The 17,163-nt window shown below is 32.0% G+C and overlaps 2 protein-coding genes across 10 annotated transcripts; one reads left to right on the top strand and one right to left on the bottom strand.

Moving 5' to 3' along the window:
- The first annotated feature begins 4,404 nt into the window (after positions 1-4,404).
- Positions 4,405-9,090, top strand: LOC111007922 (protein GRAVITROPIC IN THE LIGHT 1). 9 transcript variants are annotated; one of them, XR_015789088.1, is made up of 5 exons: positions 4,406-4,724; positions 4,988-5,130; positions 6,481-8,120; positions 8,261-8,358; positions 8,683-9,090. XR_015789088.1 is itself a non-coding variant. In XM_022280498.2 (3 exons), the coding sequence occupies exon 3, from the start codon at positions 6,530-6,532 to the stop codon at positions 7,883-7,885; it is 1,356 nt and encodes a 451-aa protein (XP_022136190.1). In that variant the 5' UTR covers positions 4,405-4,724; positions 4,988-5,240; positions 6,481-6,529; the 3' UTR covers positions 7,886-8,375. The 9 variants fall into 9 exon arrangements, 4 of the variants coding, with proteins under 4 accessions (XP_022136190.1, XP_087976466.1, XP_022136168.1 ...); XR_015789089.1 differs by lacking the exon at positions 8,261-8,358 and having other exon boundaries at positions 8,712-9,090; XR_002601056.2 differs by lacking the exon at positions 8,261-8,358.
- A 3,394-nt stretch (positions 9,091-12,484) lies between these two features.
- Positions 12,485-13,564, bottom strand: LOC111009957 (uncharacterized). Its single transcript, XM_022283197.2, has 2 exons — positions 13,403-13,564; positions 12,485-13,026 (listed from the first exon to the last, which is right to left on the bottom strand). Exons 1-2 carry the CDS (start codon positions 13,485-13,487, stop codon positions 12,719-12,721), a joined length of 393 nt encoding a protein of 130 aa, XP_022138889.1. The 5' UTR covers positions 13,488-13,564; the 3' UTR covers positions 12,485-12,718.
- Between the last annotated feature and the right edge of the window lie 3,599 nt (positions 13,565-17,163).

Raw genomic sequence — 17,163 nt, 5'->3', positions numbered from 1 at the left:
TGCAGTAAGATAAGAGAGTTGCTTTTGTGAAATATATGAAGTTTAAACAATGTAGTAAGATGAGAATTCTTCCTGGCCCTATTTTTCTTATCCCCACCCCATCCCATGTTGCTGAATTTCTATTTTGGCATAATTAGCCATAATTTTGTATTAAACGATTTTTATTTTGTATAAAATTTTGCAAATAAAGACTAAATTAGTCACTTTTAATATAAGGACCAAAACAAATCAAAATGAAAAGTAGATGAACTATATTCTCGTAAATTTTCAAGATCTATCTAAAAATACTCACGTGTTTATCTCAATGGTTAAGACATCTTGTTCATTCTCTAAAGGTCGGAGGTTATTCAATCCACTATCTCCATGTAAAAAAAATTGTCTATTTAATTTATGAACTTAAAATAAATGATTAAGTTAATTGTAATAAGGTTTTTTACGAAGATTAAATATAAAATCCATGATTTTTTCAAAACTTGAGCCTAACTCAACTGGTTAAGGTAGCTGACCTAAAGGTCGCGTGTTTCAATCTCACCTCTATTATACTAAAAAAAAAATGAAAATCTACCAAAATTCACTGGTTTCGGTAAAAGTTAAGCCGGTTGGTTTATTCATCTTTAACCTATCCTATTTTCACTCATAATAAAATGATTTGTTTTCGTTTTTACGATTATTTGTTCATATTTCTTTTTGAAAAAAAAAAAGTAAAAAAGATCTCAATTATAATATAGTACATCCACATGTTCCTTTTTATCATTTGGATATATCATAATTAATTTTGTATTTTGAATATTTAATATTTAAAAAACAGGGTGAATTTTCAGGCTTAAATATCAAATAAGCATTTAATTAAATTAGGTTAGATTAATTATTTTGTTTTAATAAACGGTTAAATAATTATCATCATTCTAGAGCCACCCAAAATGGCAAGCCACCACTCTACTGCGACCCCACCACAGAGTCTGCTTGCATTAAAATAATATTATAATTATTATCCTCCGTAAAAAAATTATTATTATTATTATTATTGCAATTTGCCATTTGATCTTTTTATCTTGTTTTACCGGAACGAATATAATCTAGTAGATAAAATAAATAATAATGATTCCTCTTTTTTTGTGGTTACTTAGTTATAAAAGAAAAAAAAATTCTCGTTATATTTTAGTACATGTATTTTCCGCCTTTTATTTCTAAAATATTTATTTTGATTCATGTTATTCTAAAGAGTCAACGTTTACATATCTTTTTTTCTTTAATTTATTCAATTGTGATGTTAACATAAAACGTCTTTCAATAAATTTCTTGAAATATTACAATAAGGGTTCCCGTATATAAAATTTTTGTTAGAATTTCTAAAACATGTATATAGACCAAAATGATTATCAAGTACATGCACCAAACATACCAGGCAAAAACTAAAATGGACAGAAAAAAAAAACTAAGGGATGAATCAAAATAGTTGTTTCGAAAATTACATTGACCAAAATAATATTAAATAGTTAAAAAATTTGGTAAAACACAATAGAGATAACGTCAGGTTAAAGAGAGTGAATAATGTCCAATATAATAACCACAATACAATTTATATGTTTTTTGGACATAACTCTCTTCGTAATAGCAAATGAAAATACAAGCAAACGATCGGGTTGGGAAGTCTCCAATTTGACCGAATACTGAGGCCAATCGAGGATTAAATGTGGGTCCCCGAGCGGAAACAATGAAAGGTCTCCTTAAAAACGAGTTCCATCACACAGTTGTGAAAGGATCCAAGTATTTAGGAAGAGGTTTTGTCATATGTTAAAAGGAGGATTTAATTATAGTAGTCACATTTGCTCCTTATTTGCAGTCACATCAACATAAGAAAACGAAACAATTAGTCCATCGTGTTTCATGGCCTAAAAAAAGGATGTTCAAAGAGGAATTGGTGAAAGGTCAATTCCATGAAAATGATTCTTCCATGAAAAATATAGATATTTTCTAAGATACAAATATAAACGATGCGGACCTACAATTAAGAGATGTGTCTTTCTTTCGAGTGTTTTTTACTCATTTTCTAATTCGCGTTGTTTGGAAAAAGGTTAACATTCTTTATGGTGAAAGTGTATAAATTTCTACCTTGTAAAACTTTTAGTTTTATCGAGTTAGATCTTAAACTTAGACGAATGTTATAATTTTTACCTTTGACTTTGATTCGAAAAATCATTAAAGAGTATTCTCACCTTTAATGAATTAAAATATATATATATTTAGTTGATGCAACTTTAGATAAGAAGAATAATATGGAGTTGGGCTTTGGTTGAAATTTGTGAGTTTGCAAGATTAATTCCATGGTTGATTTTGTGCTTTGATTGAGAAAAGTTTAATTTCTATTGAAATTAGAGGTCTAAGAGAGATTTTACTCAATATCCTCCGTACCTTATGGTTTTATGGTTTTGTAAGGTTGCTTCTCGAGTTTTGTAAAGGTCAATCAAACATATATACAATCGTGGATTAAAAAAAACCAACAAGTACTTCAAAAGAATAAAATTGACTAATTATTATCATCAATTTTTTTTAGTACAATAAATATGATAAATCGTTCTAGAATTTGTTATGCAATTATAGACCGTTGAACATCTAACCTCAGCATATAATTTTCCATCAACTAACAGTGATTTGGCGGAGCTATATGGTTATTGTTGGTCGAGTTTCATAGATCTGCCACTATGTATCTCTAGATAATAGAGACAGTTTATGACTAACCGATCTTTCTGAGCTCTCCACGTGGCATGTAACATTTGACCCTTCAATGATATCATGAGTAGTGAACCAAACTTTTTCAATTACAAAAGAAGTGATAAAAAGAGTGAATGAAAAAGTTTGTAACATAAATATAATATAAAGGCTCTATAGATTCTTATGTACTTTTAGAGTTAGCTAGAGAACCCTCCCCACAATCATAGTGATGATGATGATAATAATATAAGCAGAAATGATGATATTTAAATTATAGATAATAATATATAACTTTCCATTAACTTTTATGGTACATACAATACTATAGGTTTTATATTAAATTATATTTACAATCCCTATTTTTTTTCATGTTAGTGTTGATTTTGTTATTATAATTTTAGCCATTCTGATTTTATGCCTCTAATTTGCTAATTTAATAGGTTGAGAGAAGGATTTCAAAAATTTTATTTCATATAAAGAAAAAGTAAACTATAACACGAAAAAAAAATATATATACACTAAACATATTCTCAAACTTTACTAATCCATCTCAAACTAAATAATTATTTTTTAAATATAAAAAATATTTATAAGTATTTGGATTCTTATTATGTCTTAGTCGCTGATTAATTGTAATGATGCACTTCTTAAACTCCAAATAATGTGAAGATTAAGTTTGCTACTAAATAACTTCATTAAAAAAATATGGTTAAATAATATATATATTTATATATATATATGAAAAATTTGAATAGGTTAAATAAAATCGATGAATTTATTTGAATATGTTAAATAAAATCGATGAACCTCCTATAGATCAAAATTAAACGTGATTCACTTACTACTCCATTACACACTAAGTCGTATGTAGTAAACTTCGTTATAGATTGAAAGTTCATATTCTCACTCTAGAGTTATCATACTATATTCTACCAACGACAAAAAATATAATAAATAAAAGTTTAAGAAGTTAAATAGATTGTTAAATTTTCAATTTAGTCCGTATAAATTTCTATTAAATCCCTCTTAAGAATTTGAATGTGTTTCTTATTAGTTATTATTTGAGCTTAAATTTGATCCTTTAAAGTTTAGGAAAAATAAATAATTTATAAATGATTGGTAAAGTTTAACAAAATTAAAACATCTAAACAATAAATTGGCAATGTAGCCAAGAAAAAAAAAAGAAAAGCTAACAATGTGTTATTTATTTAACCTAAAGTTTGGACATCATGTAAATTAAACCTATGATTTACACCTCAAGAAATTACAAATCTGACATGCAGAAAACGGTCGAATGGGTAAAATCCAATGTCAGTAGAAATTATTTGGAAAGATTTCGGCTGAAGCGGGGCCCACTTTGTCAGAGATAACCACGTGTTTGACGTATCCACTCACACCCTTTTTACGTCCTAATGTCCACACTCGATCGCACCCCTTCATCGCAATGGACCATCAGCTTTTCCTCTAAAGTTTCTCTTCCAACGTCAGATCGCCCAGATCACGCATCAAAAACTTTCCCCCCGCCTTCCCGAATTGCCCCTCCACTCCCGGGCTCCACATTCACAACGGACGAGCAATTTCCTCAAATGGTTAAGGGTATTCCCGTCCGATGGAAATCCCGAAAGTTGCCTCTTCTAGCGCTTTTAAATTCCCCAGTGCCCTTGTGTCGGACTCGTCCCAACACTGTTCTTTTCCGTCTTTTCACCTCAAAACTCATGCCCTTTTTCGTCTTTTCACCATAACCCCTCTTCCCTTCCCTTCCCCTCCCTCTCCCTGTATTTCTCTGTCCCTTCCCTCCGCTTCCTCTCTCCTCGAGCTCTGAATTTCTTCCCTCTCTCTCTCTAGAATTTTGTTTTCTTCGAAGCGGCGGGACAGAGACACAGAGGAGAGCCGTTCATCGATCTCGAGTTTTCACTAGGCGTGTTTCTGAGCTACGAAGAGCGAGGCGCTTCGAGGAAAGTGAAGGGTCTGCGCCATTGGAGTAACTCATTCGGTTTCTTCATGAGCTGAAGGTGCATTTTCTTTGCTTAAATTTGTAATGTTTGGTGTTCTTTCGCTGTCTACTTGCTCATTTTAATGGAGGAAAGGCCATGCTCGGATGTGGCAGCATTCATTATGTTAGCAAATGGAGTTGGCGGATACGAGGCGCAATGTCGAAATCTTTAGGTTATAATGTGAATGCCTCATCGCATTTTCAACAAGGCGTTTGCTGTTTGTATGGTCATTACGCTGATTGAAAACAGTTTGAACTCACCTTTCGTCTTTCTTACTGCAGACTTAGCGGGTCGCCGAGGTCTAGCTCCTTAGGGGTATTTCTCACGGCGTCTTGTATAGTCCCGTTTTTTCCTTGAGATTTACGTTGGGCGATGACTGGTTGACTGACTGGACTCGCCGCGGTTTCTTGGGCGATTCATCGAGGTACCGTAAACAAACAGACAAACAAACTAATTTGTTTCTTTTATTACCCTGTTTGGTTGGTTTTTCCCGATGCTTGCACGAGCATGGTGTTACCGGAAGGACTTCACGAGGTGATTCCCATTTGCTGCCTTAGGAAATGCGATTTAGTAAAAGAAAAGAATATCGTGGATCTCACCACACATTTCCCTGTCTCTTTGTTTCCCCTATCTTTAGTATTGAACCCCGTTTCAGTTTTCACGTTTGATTTTTTTTCTTTTTGGGGGAGCTATACGTGCATCGAAATGTAGGCTTTCTAAAAGGAACTTCGAGATTCTTCTGAGTAGGGTTGAAGTTATTAAAGTAGGTTGAGTTATTGATTAAAGGCTCTGCTATTTCTAGGCTCTTCTATTAATAGTAACACAAAATAATGGAGGAATTGAAGTGCTTTATTTACCCATTTTTTTATGTCCACGATTAGATAGCGCCTATGGTCGTCTCCTGCAACTGCGAGGTATTCTGTCTTCTGTGGTTTGTTCTGTTGTGGGTATATACGTGCCTAGTGGTGACTGGATATTAATTGGCGATTTGTTTAATTTCTCATTAAATATTCTAATGTGCAGGTGAATAATTATATAAAAGAACTTGAATTCGATATTGATAGCTGTTGTACGCTGGCTTTTTGTTAGATCTTCTGGACAATTAGGGCTTTCTTATAAATCTGTGTGAAAATTTTGAAACCTCACCAGCATTCTCTTCTTTTCCATATAATCAGCTAGAGCTTGCTTTCACTAGCGAGTGTTTGGTTTAGTTCATTGTCCTGTTTATGAGTTACATTTTCCCCCAAACTGCTGAGATCTCTAACTATAGACTCTGCCTGATGTAGCAGAAACAGAATATTAGGATCGCACAATAGGAATTTGTGTATTAAACTAATAACTCCATACAGCTTTTTGCACATGTAGTTTTATGTATTTTATTAAGTTTGTGACTTTATCTGATTGTTGGTTAGATTAATGGTGCTTGGTTTTGGTAGGGTGGGAATGGGAAATATAAAAGTACACTTTTGTACTTCTCTGTTGGCTGCCGGCTTTTATTTTTGTTGCTCTAATCTCTCATTGGGTATCACATGACATGATATCATTCAAGAGACATGGTTTGTTTGCAACGTTGTTCATTTAAACTTGTCAGAAAAGCCTTTAAGCACATTTTTCGAGCATGTATCTTAGAATTAAATCTACTATCTTGGTATTTCAAAACCTGAGGATTGGGGGTCTTAATGGTGCATATTATGTTATACCAGTAATTTAAATGTTAATGGTTAGGCGAACACATGAATTTCTTACTAATGTGTTTATCATTCTTACTTTTCAGACGGTGAATTGGACATCTTCAATCATTCCTGCCATTTTCCTGCTCCAAGATGGATTCTGTTAAATCCTCTACTCTCACTCCAAGTAAGAGTAAATTGGCACGCACTATTACCAAAGTTCTTCATATTCGAGCTTTAACTGGGATAGCACCTGTTCACGGAATTCATAAAGTTAAGCCACAAGATAAGATCAGTGATGACTGCACAGCAAGTAAGAGTACAGGTAGTCAATCTGAGTCTTTTGATAGTGGTGAAGAAGAGTTCCAGAATAGAGTCCAATTGCAAGCATTGCTGGCAAAATTGTTTGCAAGCATCTCATCAGTCAAAGCTGCATATGCCCAGTTACAGTATTCTCAATCTCCTTATGATGCGGAAGGTATTCAAGATGCTGATCACTATGTTGTCTCAGAATTGAAAGCTTTGTCTGAATTGAAGCAGTGTTACCTTAAAAGACAGTTCGATCCTTCACCAGAGACCACAATGCTCTTGGCTGAAATTCAGGAGCAAAAGAGTCTTGTGGGAACATATGACATAATGGGGAAAAGATTGGAATCGCAAGCAAGATTGAAGGGCTCTGAAATTACGTTTCTTAGAGAGAAGATCGAGGAAATTAAAAAACAGAATAGGTTACTTGAGAAAAGTTTAAATCAAAGTGGATCAATTTCTGTCCCTGGTGATATTCACTTATCAGGAGTAAATGCGAGCCATTTCATTAAAGTTCTTGGGCATACAGTGAAGTCCGTTCGGAGTTTTGTCCGGATGATGGTGGATGAAATGAAATCTGCTGGTTGGGATGTTAATGCAGCTGCAATGGAAATTGAACCAGATGCTGTTTATTGGAACGATGATCATAGATGCTTTGCATTCGAAACATTTGTTTTCAGGGAAATGTTTGATTCCTTCCACAAACTCAATTTTTCTCTTCCAAATGAATCCTTGCCCGAAAAAAGGAAACAGAAACAGTTTTTCTTTGCAAGATTTATGGAGCTGAAGCTCAGAAAAGCCAAGGATTTTCTCTCACAAAATCCTAGATCGACATTTGCCAAGTTTTGTCGGGTTAAGTTCTTGCGGCTCATTCACCCCAAAATGGAATCATCACTATTTGGTAATTTGGACCAGAGAAGCCTTATAAGCTCCGGTCAATTCCCAGATACCACTTTCTTTGGCACGTTTGCAGAGATGGCAAGGTGGGTGTGGCTCCTACATTCATTAGCTTATTCCATTGAGCCGGAGGCCTCCATTTTTCAAGTGCGTAAAGGTTGTCGATTCTCAGAGGTCTACATGGAAAGCGTCATTGATGAGGTGTACCTTTCACCAGATTCGGACCCAGTTGTAGCATTCACTGTCATCCCTGGCTTCATGATTGGTAAAACTGCAATCCAGTGCCGGGTCTATCTCTCACAATGATCATTTCTTTATGGGAACAACAGTATATTAACTTTTACCAAAGACCACAGGTTGCACAGGCACCAACCAATAATTCATAGTATTGGCGTTGGCCCCTTCATCAGCTCAAAGATCAAGCTCAGCCATGATATAACAATTTATTATACCTCGATTTAACAAAAATGGCCAAGTTGATGCTGCGCATATTGTGACGGAGTGGCAAGCAAACATCCTACCTAGACAGGCAATCAGACGAGTAAGTGCAAATTTTCTGGCAATTTTGGAAGAGAAACCGCGTGGACTGAAAGTGCAAGGAACAATTTTAGATTATTATAATTGTGTTCTTATTTATCTTGACTGAAAACCATCCCATCAATTTTGTTAATATTATTATAGGGTCAGTGACAGAGGGATGGTCTAGCTGTTGAGCAACAGAACCAGACATGGCATGAACATGTAAATAGCAATAATTATTATAAAATCATATATGAAAGGTAGACAGTTTCTCATATTTAACACTCCATCTTCCATTTAACCGTTGTTTACATTTCATCCCTTATTTGAAAACCTTGGATTCTCTGCAAAAACTGCAACATATTGCCAAAATCCGGTGTTTGGATCTGCTTGTTTTGGTACTAGTAGTGGGATGCTTTCCAAGTTCCAAGAATCTTCAATAGTAGTAGTTTGTTTTCAAATATTTTCTCCAGTGCATGTAGGAAACTGTGTTTGTGCTTGTGGGTGTGTAGCTTTATTGGAGTGCACAAATCTATTTTAGCTGTTTCCAGGATTTAACATTATAAGATTCCTGTGGCCCACAGATGATACTGCTGCTGCTGGTTTTTAATAGGGGTCGGTGATGTTGGGCCATGTGACTGGCTAAGCCTTTGCACATTCTTTGTTTTCTATGCAAAAAGGAAAGAAGAAGGCATTGTTTGTGAAGAAGGGGTACGCACCGTTTGGCTCTTTCTTCTCTTTATATTTAATGTGGAAATGTTTGATTTAGTGTCCAGTCCAATTGGTGTAAGCTTCTCGAGCTTTGAAAAGAGGGAAAATCTCATGTTGGGACACTTTTTTCACTGTGGAATTCTTATATGTAGAGCCATAAATTATAAAATTTAATCTGAAAACAATGTTTTTTTCTTTTGAGTAAAACAATCTGGAAAGATGGGAGATCAAATCTCCGATCTCGAAAGGAATACATGCCAATTACTGTTGAGCTGTTTTTATATTAGCAAAAATAATACATGTTGAATGTTATGTAGGTACATACGTATGTATGTAAGAACACTGTTTAGATGTTTATTGGTCACCACCTATCTTCGTGTTGACTGTCTCAAGGTAAGTCCTAGTACCGTCTTAAACAAGCGCTAGGAAAATGGAGCTTACCGATTTTTGACTCGCTCCTGACTACGTGTCCGTTGGACCCTTCACTTGCCACCAGTGGAAGCAAGCTAGCTTCCTATGTTGGTTATCCATATATTTTGTATTTCTCCTTCGTACTTGTCAAGTATCTCCTTCGTATTTATCAAAAATTTAATGGTATCATAAAAATGAGGGTTCACTAGTAAGTTTTTTCTAAAAATATTTAACTGCTCTGATTTTGTTTAAGGTCATAGACGAGTTGATTAACTTTTTAATTTTGAATAATTTAGAGTTGAGGTCAATCTAAATATTAGCTTATAAGGACGAAAAAAAGTTGGGCTGGCATGAACCAGGTCGGTTAAAGCATTAGTACCTTTGTTTATAAGTTGAAGGTTTCGATCTTTCACCTTATTGACGAAGAAATAATAAGAATAATAATTGAGACTGGGAGATCCAAAATGGGGTTCTCTAATAAGTCATGATTGTACTTTTTCTTTTAGAATAGACAAGATTGTGATTGTGGAGCTCATTCCAGTTCATTCATTTGATTGGTTGTTGTGCATTCATCATTGATATATTTAGAAAATTGTCACACATAAGAAAAATACATATTTTCTCGATATGAACAAAAATAATTTTTAAAATGAAAAATAGAACCTTCGAGTAACCTTTCTTTTTCCCTTAAAATAACTTCGAAGTAATAATGTTCCATATACTTTATGATATAAAATCAATTTCGAACAAATGTATGATGAAGGTTTTGAATCGGGCTCACATTGACTATAAAAGTTCATGAATTGTTCGTGGGTTCAAATTATTGGAAAGAAGTTTACGAGCCTATTAAAACTCATTGGTAATCCAATTAATAGAAATTGTAAAAAGAAAAAGAAGTAAATATTTACAAAATTGTCATTTTCTTCTATATGTTTCCAAATCTACACCTTGTGACACTTCCAACAAAATTTTTGCATGTAAAAAATTAATATTTAGATCTTTACTTTTGGGTTCAAACAAAATTAATTCAACTTTTAGTCTATAATGAAGGTGTGTATATGTAGATAAATTGATTTTGTTTTAATTTTTGAAAATAAAGTTTTGTGAAGTATTTGTCAACGACAAAATCCATTGCTATAGAAAAAGATGTCAATTTCACCTATTTGTAACACCGTCCACATCATCCGGAGTGGCAATAAATCTAGTGCCAAAAAAAGATATAAATTTCTTTTAAAAATATTATAATTTTTAAAAATAAAGAAAAAAGATTTAAATCTACCACTCGTCAAGAAAGATACTACTGGCTTTACCAATTATCATTTTAACTAGGTTCAAGGTCTCCAATCGCTAAATTAACAATTCCCTGTATTTTCAAATTAATAATAATTTAATTCTTGAACTTTAATATATAACAATGTAGTTCTTGTAATTTAAAGTTGGTAATGATTTAATCCTTGTTGTGAAATGTTTTTGTTAAATTTCTTGTATGTATGGATTGGTAAACTAGAGAGGGACCAAATATGTTTAGGAATTAGAAAGATTAAATTGTTATATGATAAAATTTGACACTTAATTTTAATAAAAGTTATTTACGATAGGGACTAGGGACTAAATTGTTACTTTATGGAAAGTACATGAATTATTCTTATTGAGGGGCCAAAAGTGTTTTTTAACCAACTATATTCTTATATTTTCTTTTTCCGTATTCTTAAAAAAAAATCTATGCAATCATGAATTATTTAAACTAATGATTAACGCAAAAGGATCAAAACGATGGCAAGTTAATCAAATGTTAATAATTTTTAATAAAAAAAATAATTGTGAATACTTTAGAAGAGTAGATTATACGATGAATTTTTGAGATAAATTTACCCTAAATCCATAGACATAAAATTGTTAATTGTTAATTGTTTTTTGTTTTTTTTTTGTTTTTAAAATATTCTTTCTGAATTAAATTCATTATGGGTAGTTTCTTGGGCTTCTTGCCTGAGTTTAGGCCCAAAATGGGTAGCCCACAAAATATTTCTCAATTTTATACATTTCCCTTTTTTTAAATTGTCAAATAATTATATTTTTATTTTTTTTTCAACTAAGACATGTCCATGGATTGATTTGAATTGAGTGGGTTTGGAGATTTGGAAACATCCAAATCAAACTAAAATTGATAATGTGATGATTGGATGCTTAGAATTGTTTTAGGGGTTTGATTTTTTGCAAAAAGCAATTTTTTTTAATAAGAACTAATATTCAATAATGTATTATAAACCATGAGACTGAAAATAGCACTTCAAATTCATACTAATTTATTAATAAATTCACAATTTATTCTAGTTTAAAGTTTAATATAAGTTATATATTACTCAAATAGATTGAGATAAAAAAGAATCCATTCTTTTGTTCAAATACAAGAAAGTTTAACTTCTAAATCATTATTGTTATTAAGTTAGGGAAAATTTTGAGTATAGTTCAACGAGTCAAGACAAACATCGTAAGTTTAATTTTTCACCTTTATATGAATTGTAATACTATATATATATAAAAAAAAAGAATTGAAATGAGAGGGAATTTTTGTTCGGATTTTTGGATACCAAATAAAATAAATAAATAAAAAAGAAGGCGTGAAAACAAATAATGGGCCAAAAGCCCAAACCTTTATTTTTAGGTTCATGGTTAGTTGCTTGGGCTTCTTGCCTGAGTTTAGGCCCAAAATGGGAAGCCGACCAAATGTTTCTCAATTTTATACATTTCCCTTTTTTAAAAATCGCCAAATAATTATATTTTTATGGAGGTAGCTGTCAGAATTGTAGGGGCAGCTGAATTGGGGTTCTATGGCCGCACTTTTTCGTGGCAGCGGCTAGGGATTGTTGACAGCAATGAGTTTTTCATTCCCGTTCTTAAGTAATCGTATTAGATTGCTTAGAAACTAGGAGACTTTTGTTGGGACGTAAAATTGCCAAATAATGATATTTTTTAGGAGAGTTTTGTATTCCAACCCTTAAACAAGTATTAGTGAATTACCTACATTTTGAGTGAAAGACTGGACATAACTCCTTAGTGATGAACCATTATAATTTTGCTGTGTCGTTTTCTTGTTCTTTACAAGTTTCTTTATTCTTTATTTGCATATTGTGGTTGTGTGTGAATATTTTTATGTGGAAGAGGAAATTATACAGAATCGTTAATTTGTCAACAATTTTGATTTTAATTTTGATTTGAAATGCAAATTAAAAAGGAAAGCACTAAAATTTTGAGACCAACGGCATATTAAAGCAAGTATTACTTTTTATAGTCTTAAATATTCCATATATATATAATCCACAAGGATCAGAAATTACTACAAACCAAACAAAGCATGAAAGTTTAGCATTTCATACAACAACATATCTTTGCTTTATTTAAATTAATAAACACACACAAAACATACTTTTTATTTCATTTCGTTACACTACTCTTATTATTACCAACCATGCGCAGTAGACAGGGGTGCTGGTTTTAGGTCTAATTCTTAACGCCATCGGTTTTAGAATCGTGGTCGTGGTGTCCATGGTCGTGGTGTCCATGATGATCATCCAAGCTATCAATGTCAGCATCATGGCCGTGTCCACCGCCGTGGTGTCCACCGTGTCCTCCGCCGTGGTGTCCATGGTGATCATCCAAGCTATCAATGTCTGCATCATGGTGATGGCCACCATGGTGGTCGTGGTCGTGGTCATGGTGCCCATGATCGTGGTCGTGGTCATGGTGTCCATGGTCGTGATCATGGTCATGGTGATGATCATCACCCTCTACAGAACCTTTCTTTTCCGCTGCAATATAAAATGAATGAAGCAAAAGAGTTCAAATAAAATTATGTTAAAATCAGGGTTAGCTAGACCTAAAAGATTAATTGAATAAATTTAAATTAATTTAAGAATTTCGTAAATGGTCATCCTAGTTTTAAAATAATATTCACAAAAAATTATTATATAATTATAAAATTAGTTTAAATTCTACCATTCAAACTAAGTCAGCTTCAATATTAACACAAGATATAACATGTAAATTATAATAACGATGGAGAAGTTTAAATTAATTCATAGTCTCCCATGCCTCACGCTAAATCACCAGCATACTAAGAAACTAATACACGAAAGCACATTTTTAGTGTTATGATTCTTAACAAATAATTAGATAGACATATACCGAGTAGACGTGCAGAGACATGAGAGGAGACGAAAAGAAGAGCGAGGAGGAGGCCGAGAAGGAGGGTCGTCTTAGAGTAGGCCATTTTTGGTAATTAACAAAGCTCAGTTGGAAATGCAAGTATTTTGCTTTGTTAATTAGGGTTATTGGTGCTTAAACATTACATTATCACTACCAATTTATAGAGGGATTTGGGGATGTGTTAGGTGTTGGGTGATGAATGAGTTTTTGGGTTTAGTCAAAGAGCAAGTGTTTTGGTTGAGAAAAAACCACAAGTAATCTTTGTTTCAACACAATAAATAATTGACCATTTCTTAAGATAATCCAATATTAATTAATTAATTACTTGGAGATAATCCAAAACCAAACCCTATCTTGACCTTTAATTACTTGGGGTAATACAAAATTAACCATCCCCATATCTTCACCCTCTTAGGGTACTATATATATATATCATTGTTGTTATAATAATGTGATCTTATCAAATGAGTTATTGTGAGATATTAATGTTGAATTAAATCATGAGATGGTGAATTTGAGAGTATTTTTATTGAAGGTTTAAAGAATTAAATTGAAATGAGTTATGTATCTAATTATAATGTCTATGAATATAAAAAATTTACTCCGTTACTCATGCTTTGTGATATCAATACATTATGTGAATGAGTAAAAATATATTATAGATTTTTTTTTACAACATGTTGAGGAGGGGAATCGAATTCACGACTTTTTAGTTGGAGGTATATGTCAATTACCGTTCGCTTTGACAAAAAATATATATTATAGACTTAAATATAACTCAATGCATTTAGATATTGGTTATTAGTTTTCTCTAAAAACTCATAGTTTTAATTCCCATGTATTTAAATTGTAGTTAAATAAAAAGAAAAAGGTGGTACTAATAAAATTTGATTTTTTTTAACAGAATAAAATTTGATTAATTAAGTACTTTATTTGCAGTCAATAATCAATAACTAGTAATATTCTTTTTTTACAATGTGTGAGGATGTGGGATCAAACTCACAACCTCTTGATTGGAGACATATGTCAATTACTGCTGAGTTATTGCTCGCTTTGACAATAATTAGTAATTGTGTGATGGTTTAATTCCATTAATTTTCTTAAAATTATCCACTGATTATTATGATAATAGTGATGAATGGAATGGATAAAGTCAAATTGAGTTGGTTTAAAGTTTTCATCAAAAGTTTGATTTTTTTCAGACGTTATTAGGTTTCAAATTAGGGTTTAATTTCAACCACTATATTCATATAATTAGTTTTTTTTGGTTCGTTTTCATTTTCTGTTCAATGATGTATCTAATACATTTTATATTTCTTTTTTATCAATTGACCCACTTAAGTTTGCGAGAGAGTGAAGATTCAAATAAATATATAAAGCATTAATAAGTTGAATTATGTTCAAATTCACAACTCACTTTAAATTTATATGTCATTAAATAATTATATACCGTAATGAATTGTGGAAAAAAATGAGTTATAAAATAAAAAATGAATTGATAAAAAACGAGATGATTTTGAACTCACAACCCCCCAGGATTGGAAGTATATGCCAATTATCCATGAGCTATGCTTGCTTTGGCGGTAAATTTTATTTTTCTTTTTACGTTGTTTAAATTATTCATAAAGTATTCTCCAACCATTTAATAGATAGTTAGATAACATTGATTTTAAATGTTACATCATACTTATTACCACACTTTAATTAATTTCTTTTTTCCATAAAATTATGATCTAATTAAAATAATTGTTACATTAAAACGGTAAAATTTAAAATCTTTAAGGAATAGAGACGAGATTGAAAAATATCATAAATACTATAAACTAATTAACCTTTATATTTAGTGGAAAAAAAAAGCCAAGTCCTTCCCCAATCACAATATGCTAAAAAAAAAAGGGGAAAAAACAAAAAACCTTTAATTTCATATAATTAACTCTCACAAGTTTCTGAATGTATGAAAATTCTTAAATATCTTTTTGAATGTTTCCTTTGCCAAATTTGTTGTCCTACAATTTCTTAAAAGAAGTTATATAGCTGTCACAAGAAGGTTCTTTAATTTTGGCAAAATATTCTAGAATTGTGATATTATTGGATAATTTAATTTCATTTTCATATCTCTTTTGAAATTTTGGACAAATTCATTAGTCTGAAAGTTGTTGGTTGTTTCTTTTTGACTCAATCTTAAAAGATCAAAACTTTGGAAAGAGAAATTAATTTAATTAATGCCATTAGTTAGCATGTCCCAAATGTTGAAGAACTTAATTAAGTTTGACAAAATGAATGTAATGGCTCTTTCTAGCCAAAAGTGTGACACGTGTCACTTGTCAGAGAGTTTTATATTGAAAAATAGGTTAAATTTTTTTAACTTATCTCAATTGGATTTGTTTGTTCTTTTTATATTTTTTAGTATTTCTGTTTTGATTCTAAATTTAGTTTCGATTTTAATTACTTTAAAATGTATCATAATTTTTTCAACACAGGTCCCCACTTAATAGCGTTGTTCAAATTGAATATAAGAACAGTGACAAATTTCAAAAAAAAAAAAAGAAAAAGAAAAAGAAAAAAAGTAATGTGATATCGGAAAAAGGGTTGTCATACCTGAATGGAAAAGAGTGATGTCAATTTGGCATTTTTTGTTCGTTATATTCTAGAGTTGGAGATTCGAAAATTCGACTTTAATCGAAAAAAATATATTTTAACGAGTTAAGTCATATTCAGATTGACATTCTCATATGTTTTTTGGTTTTATTATCGTTTATCAAACGTTTCTCTACAAAGACGTCTTCTTAATTATTAAAATATTTGAGTCAAAACGAGCATAACTAGCTAAACAGGTTGTAAGTTCGATCTCTAGCCCACCCGTTATACAAAAAAAATGGCTATTAACAATTATAGAGATATTTGAAGATTGGAACTATCCTATTTGTAGAAGGCTGGGTCACTGAATGGGTCTGTTTGGTCAAATTAATAGGGTAACTTTTTAAAAGTCTCAAATTAAATAAATAATTATCAATTTCCAGTGCTAGGTTGTTACTTAAATTACGATTATTTACAAATTCTAGATTCTGGGGGTTTTTTTTAGTATTTCTGGATTGTGGTGAAATTTAATTATATTAGTTTTTTTGTCATCAATATGAGTTTTCCCAGTTATGTAAGACATTTTTTTCTAACTAAATTTAGACGTTTTCTTGCGCTAGTTTGAGTGTGTTTTTTTGTTGCTCAATTTTGTGTTTGGATTTAGATTTAACGTTTGAGGTTATGTTTGGAAGGTGATTTAGGCATAGCTATTTTCTAAAGTTACTTGCATGTTGTTTATTTGGGTGTGCGTACCAAAATCACTTATATGTCATTGTTCGACGAGAAATTCAAGGAAGAGAAAACTAGTATTAATGAACCTGTGTTTGTATTTATGTATGTGTAGTGTACGATCTCTAACGTATAATCCTCTGATTAATTCTATCAAATGTAAACTTTAATTCAAGGGCTTGTCAGCTTGGTTCTTGAATCAATGAGTTTGTGTCTTTAGCTTTGTTGAAGGATCTTTGGAATCCTAGACTTGGAACTTGTTTGAAGAATAATTGAAGTCTTTGACTTTGAGCTTGTGAAGTTCTTCTGTTTTGCAGCTTATTGAAGTTTTTCAGCTTTGTAGCTTGTTGAGGTTCTTCGGCTTGTAATTTTTGAACTTTTTCGGCTTGTAGCTTTTGAAGTTCTTTGGCTTTGCCGCTTGTTGATGTTCGTTG

This window comes from Momordica charantia (assembly GCF_013281855.1).
Source record: "Momordica charantia cultivar OHB3-1 chromosome 11 unlocalized genomic scaffold, Mcharantia_2.0 BLBB01000011.1, whole genome shotgun sequence".
NCBI classification, from domain to species: domain Eukaryota; kingdom Viridiplantae; phylum Streptophyta; class Magnoliopsida; order Cucurbitales; family Cucurbitaceae; genus Momordica; species Momordica charantia.
This window is presented reverse-complemented; position numbering and strand designations above follow the sequence as displayed.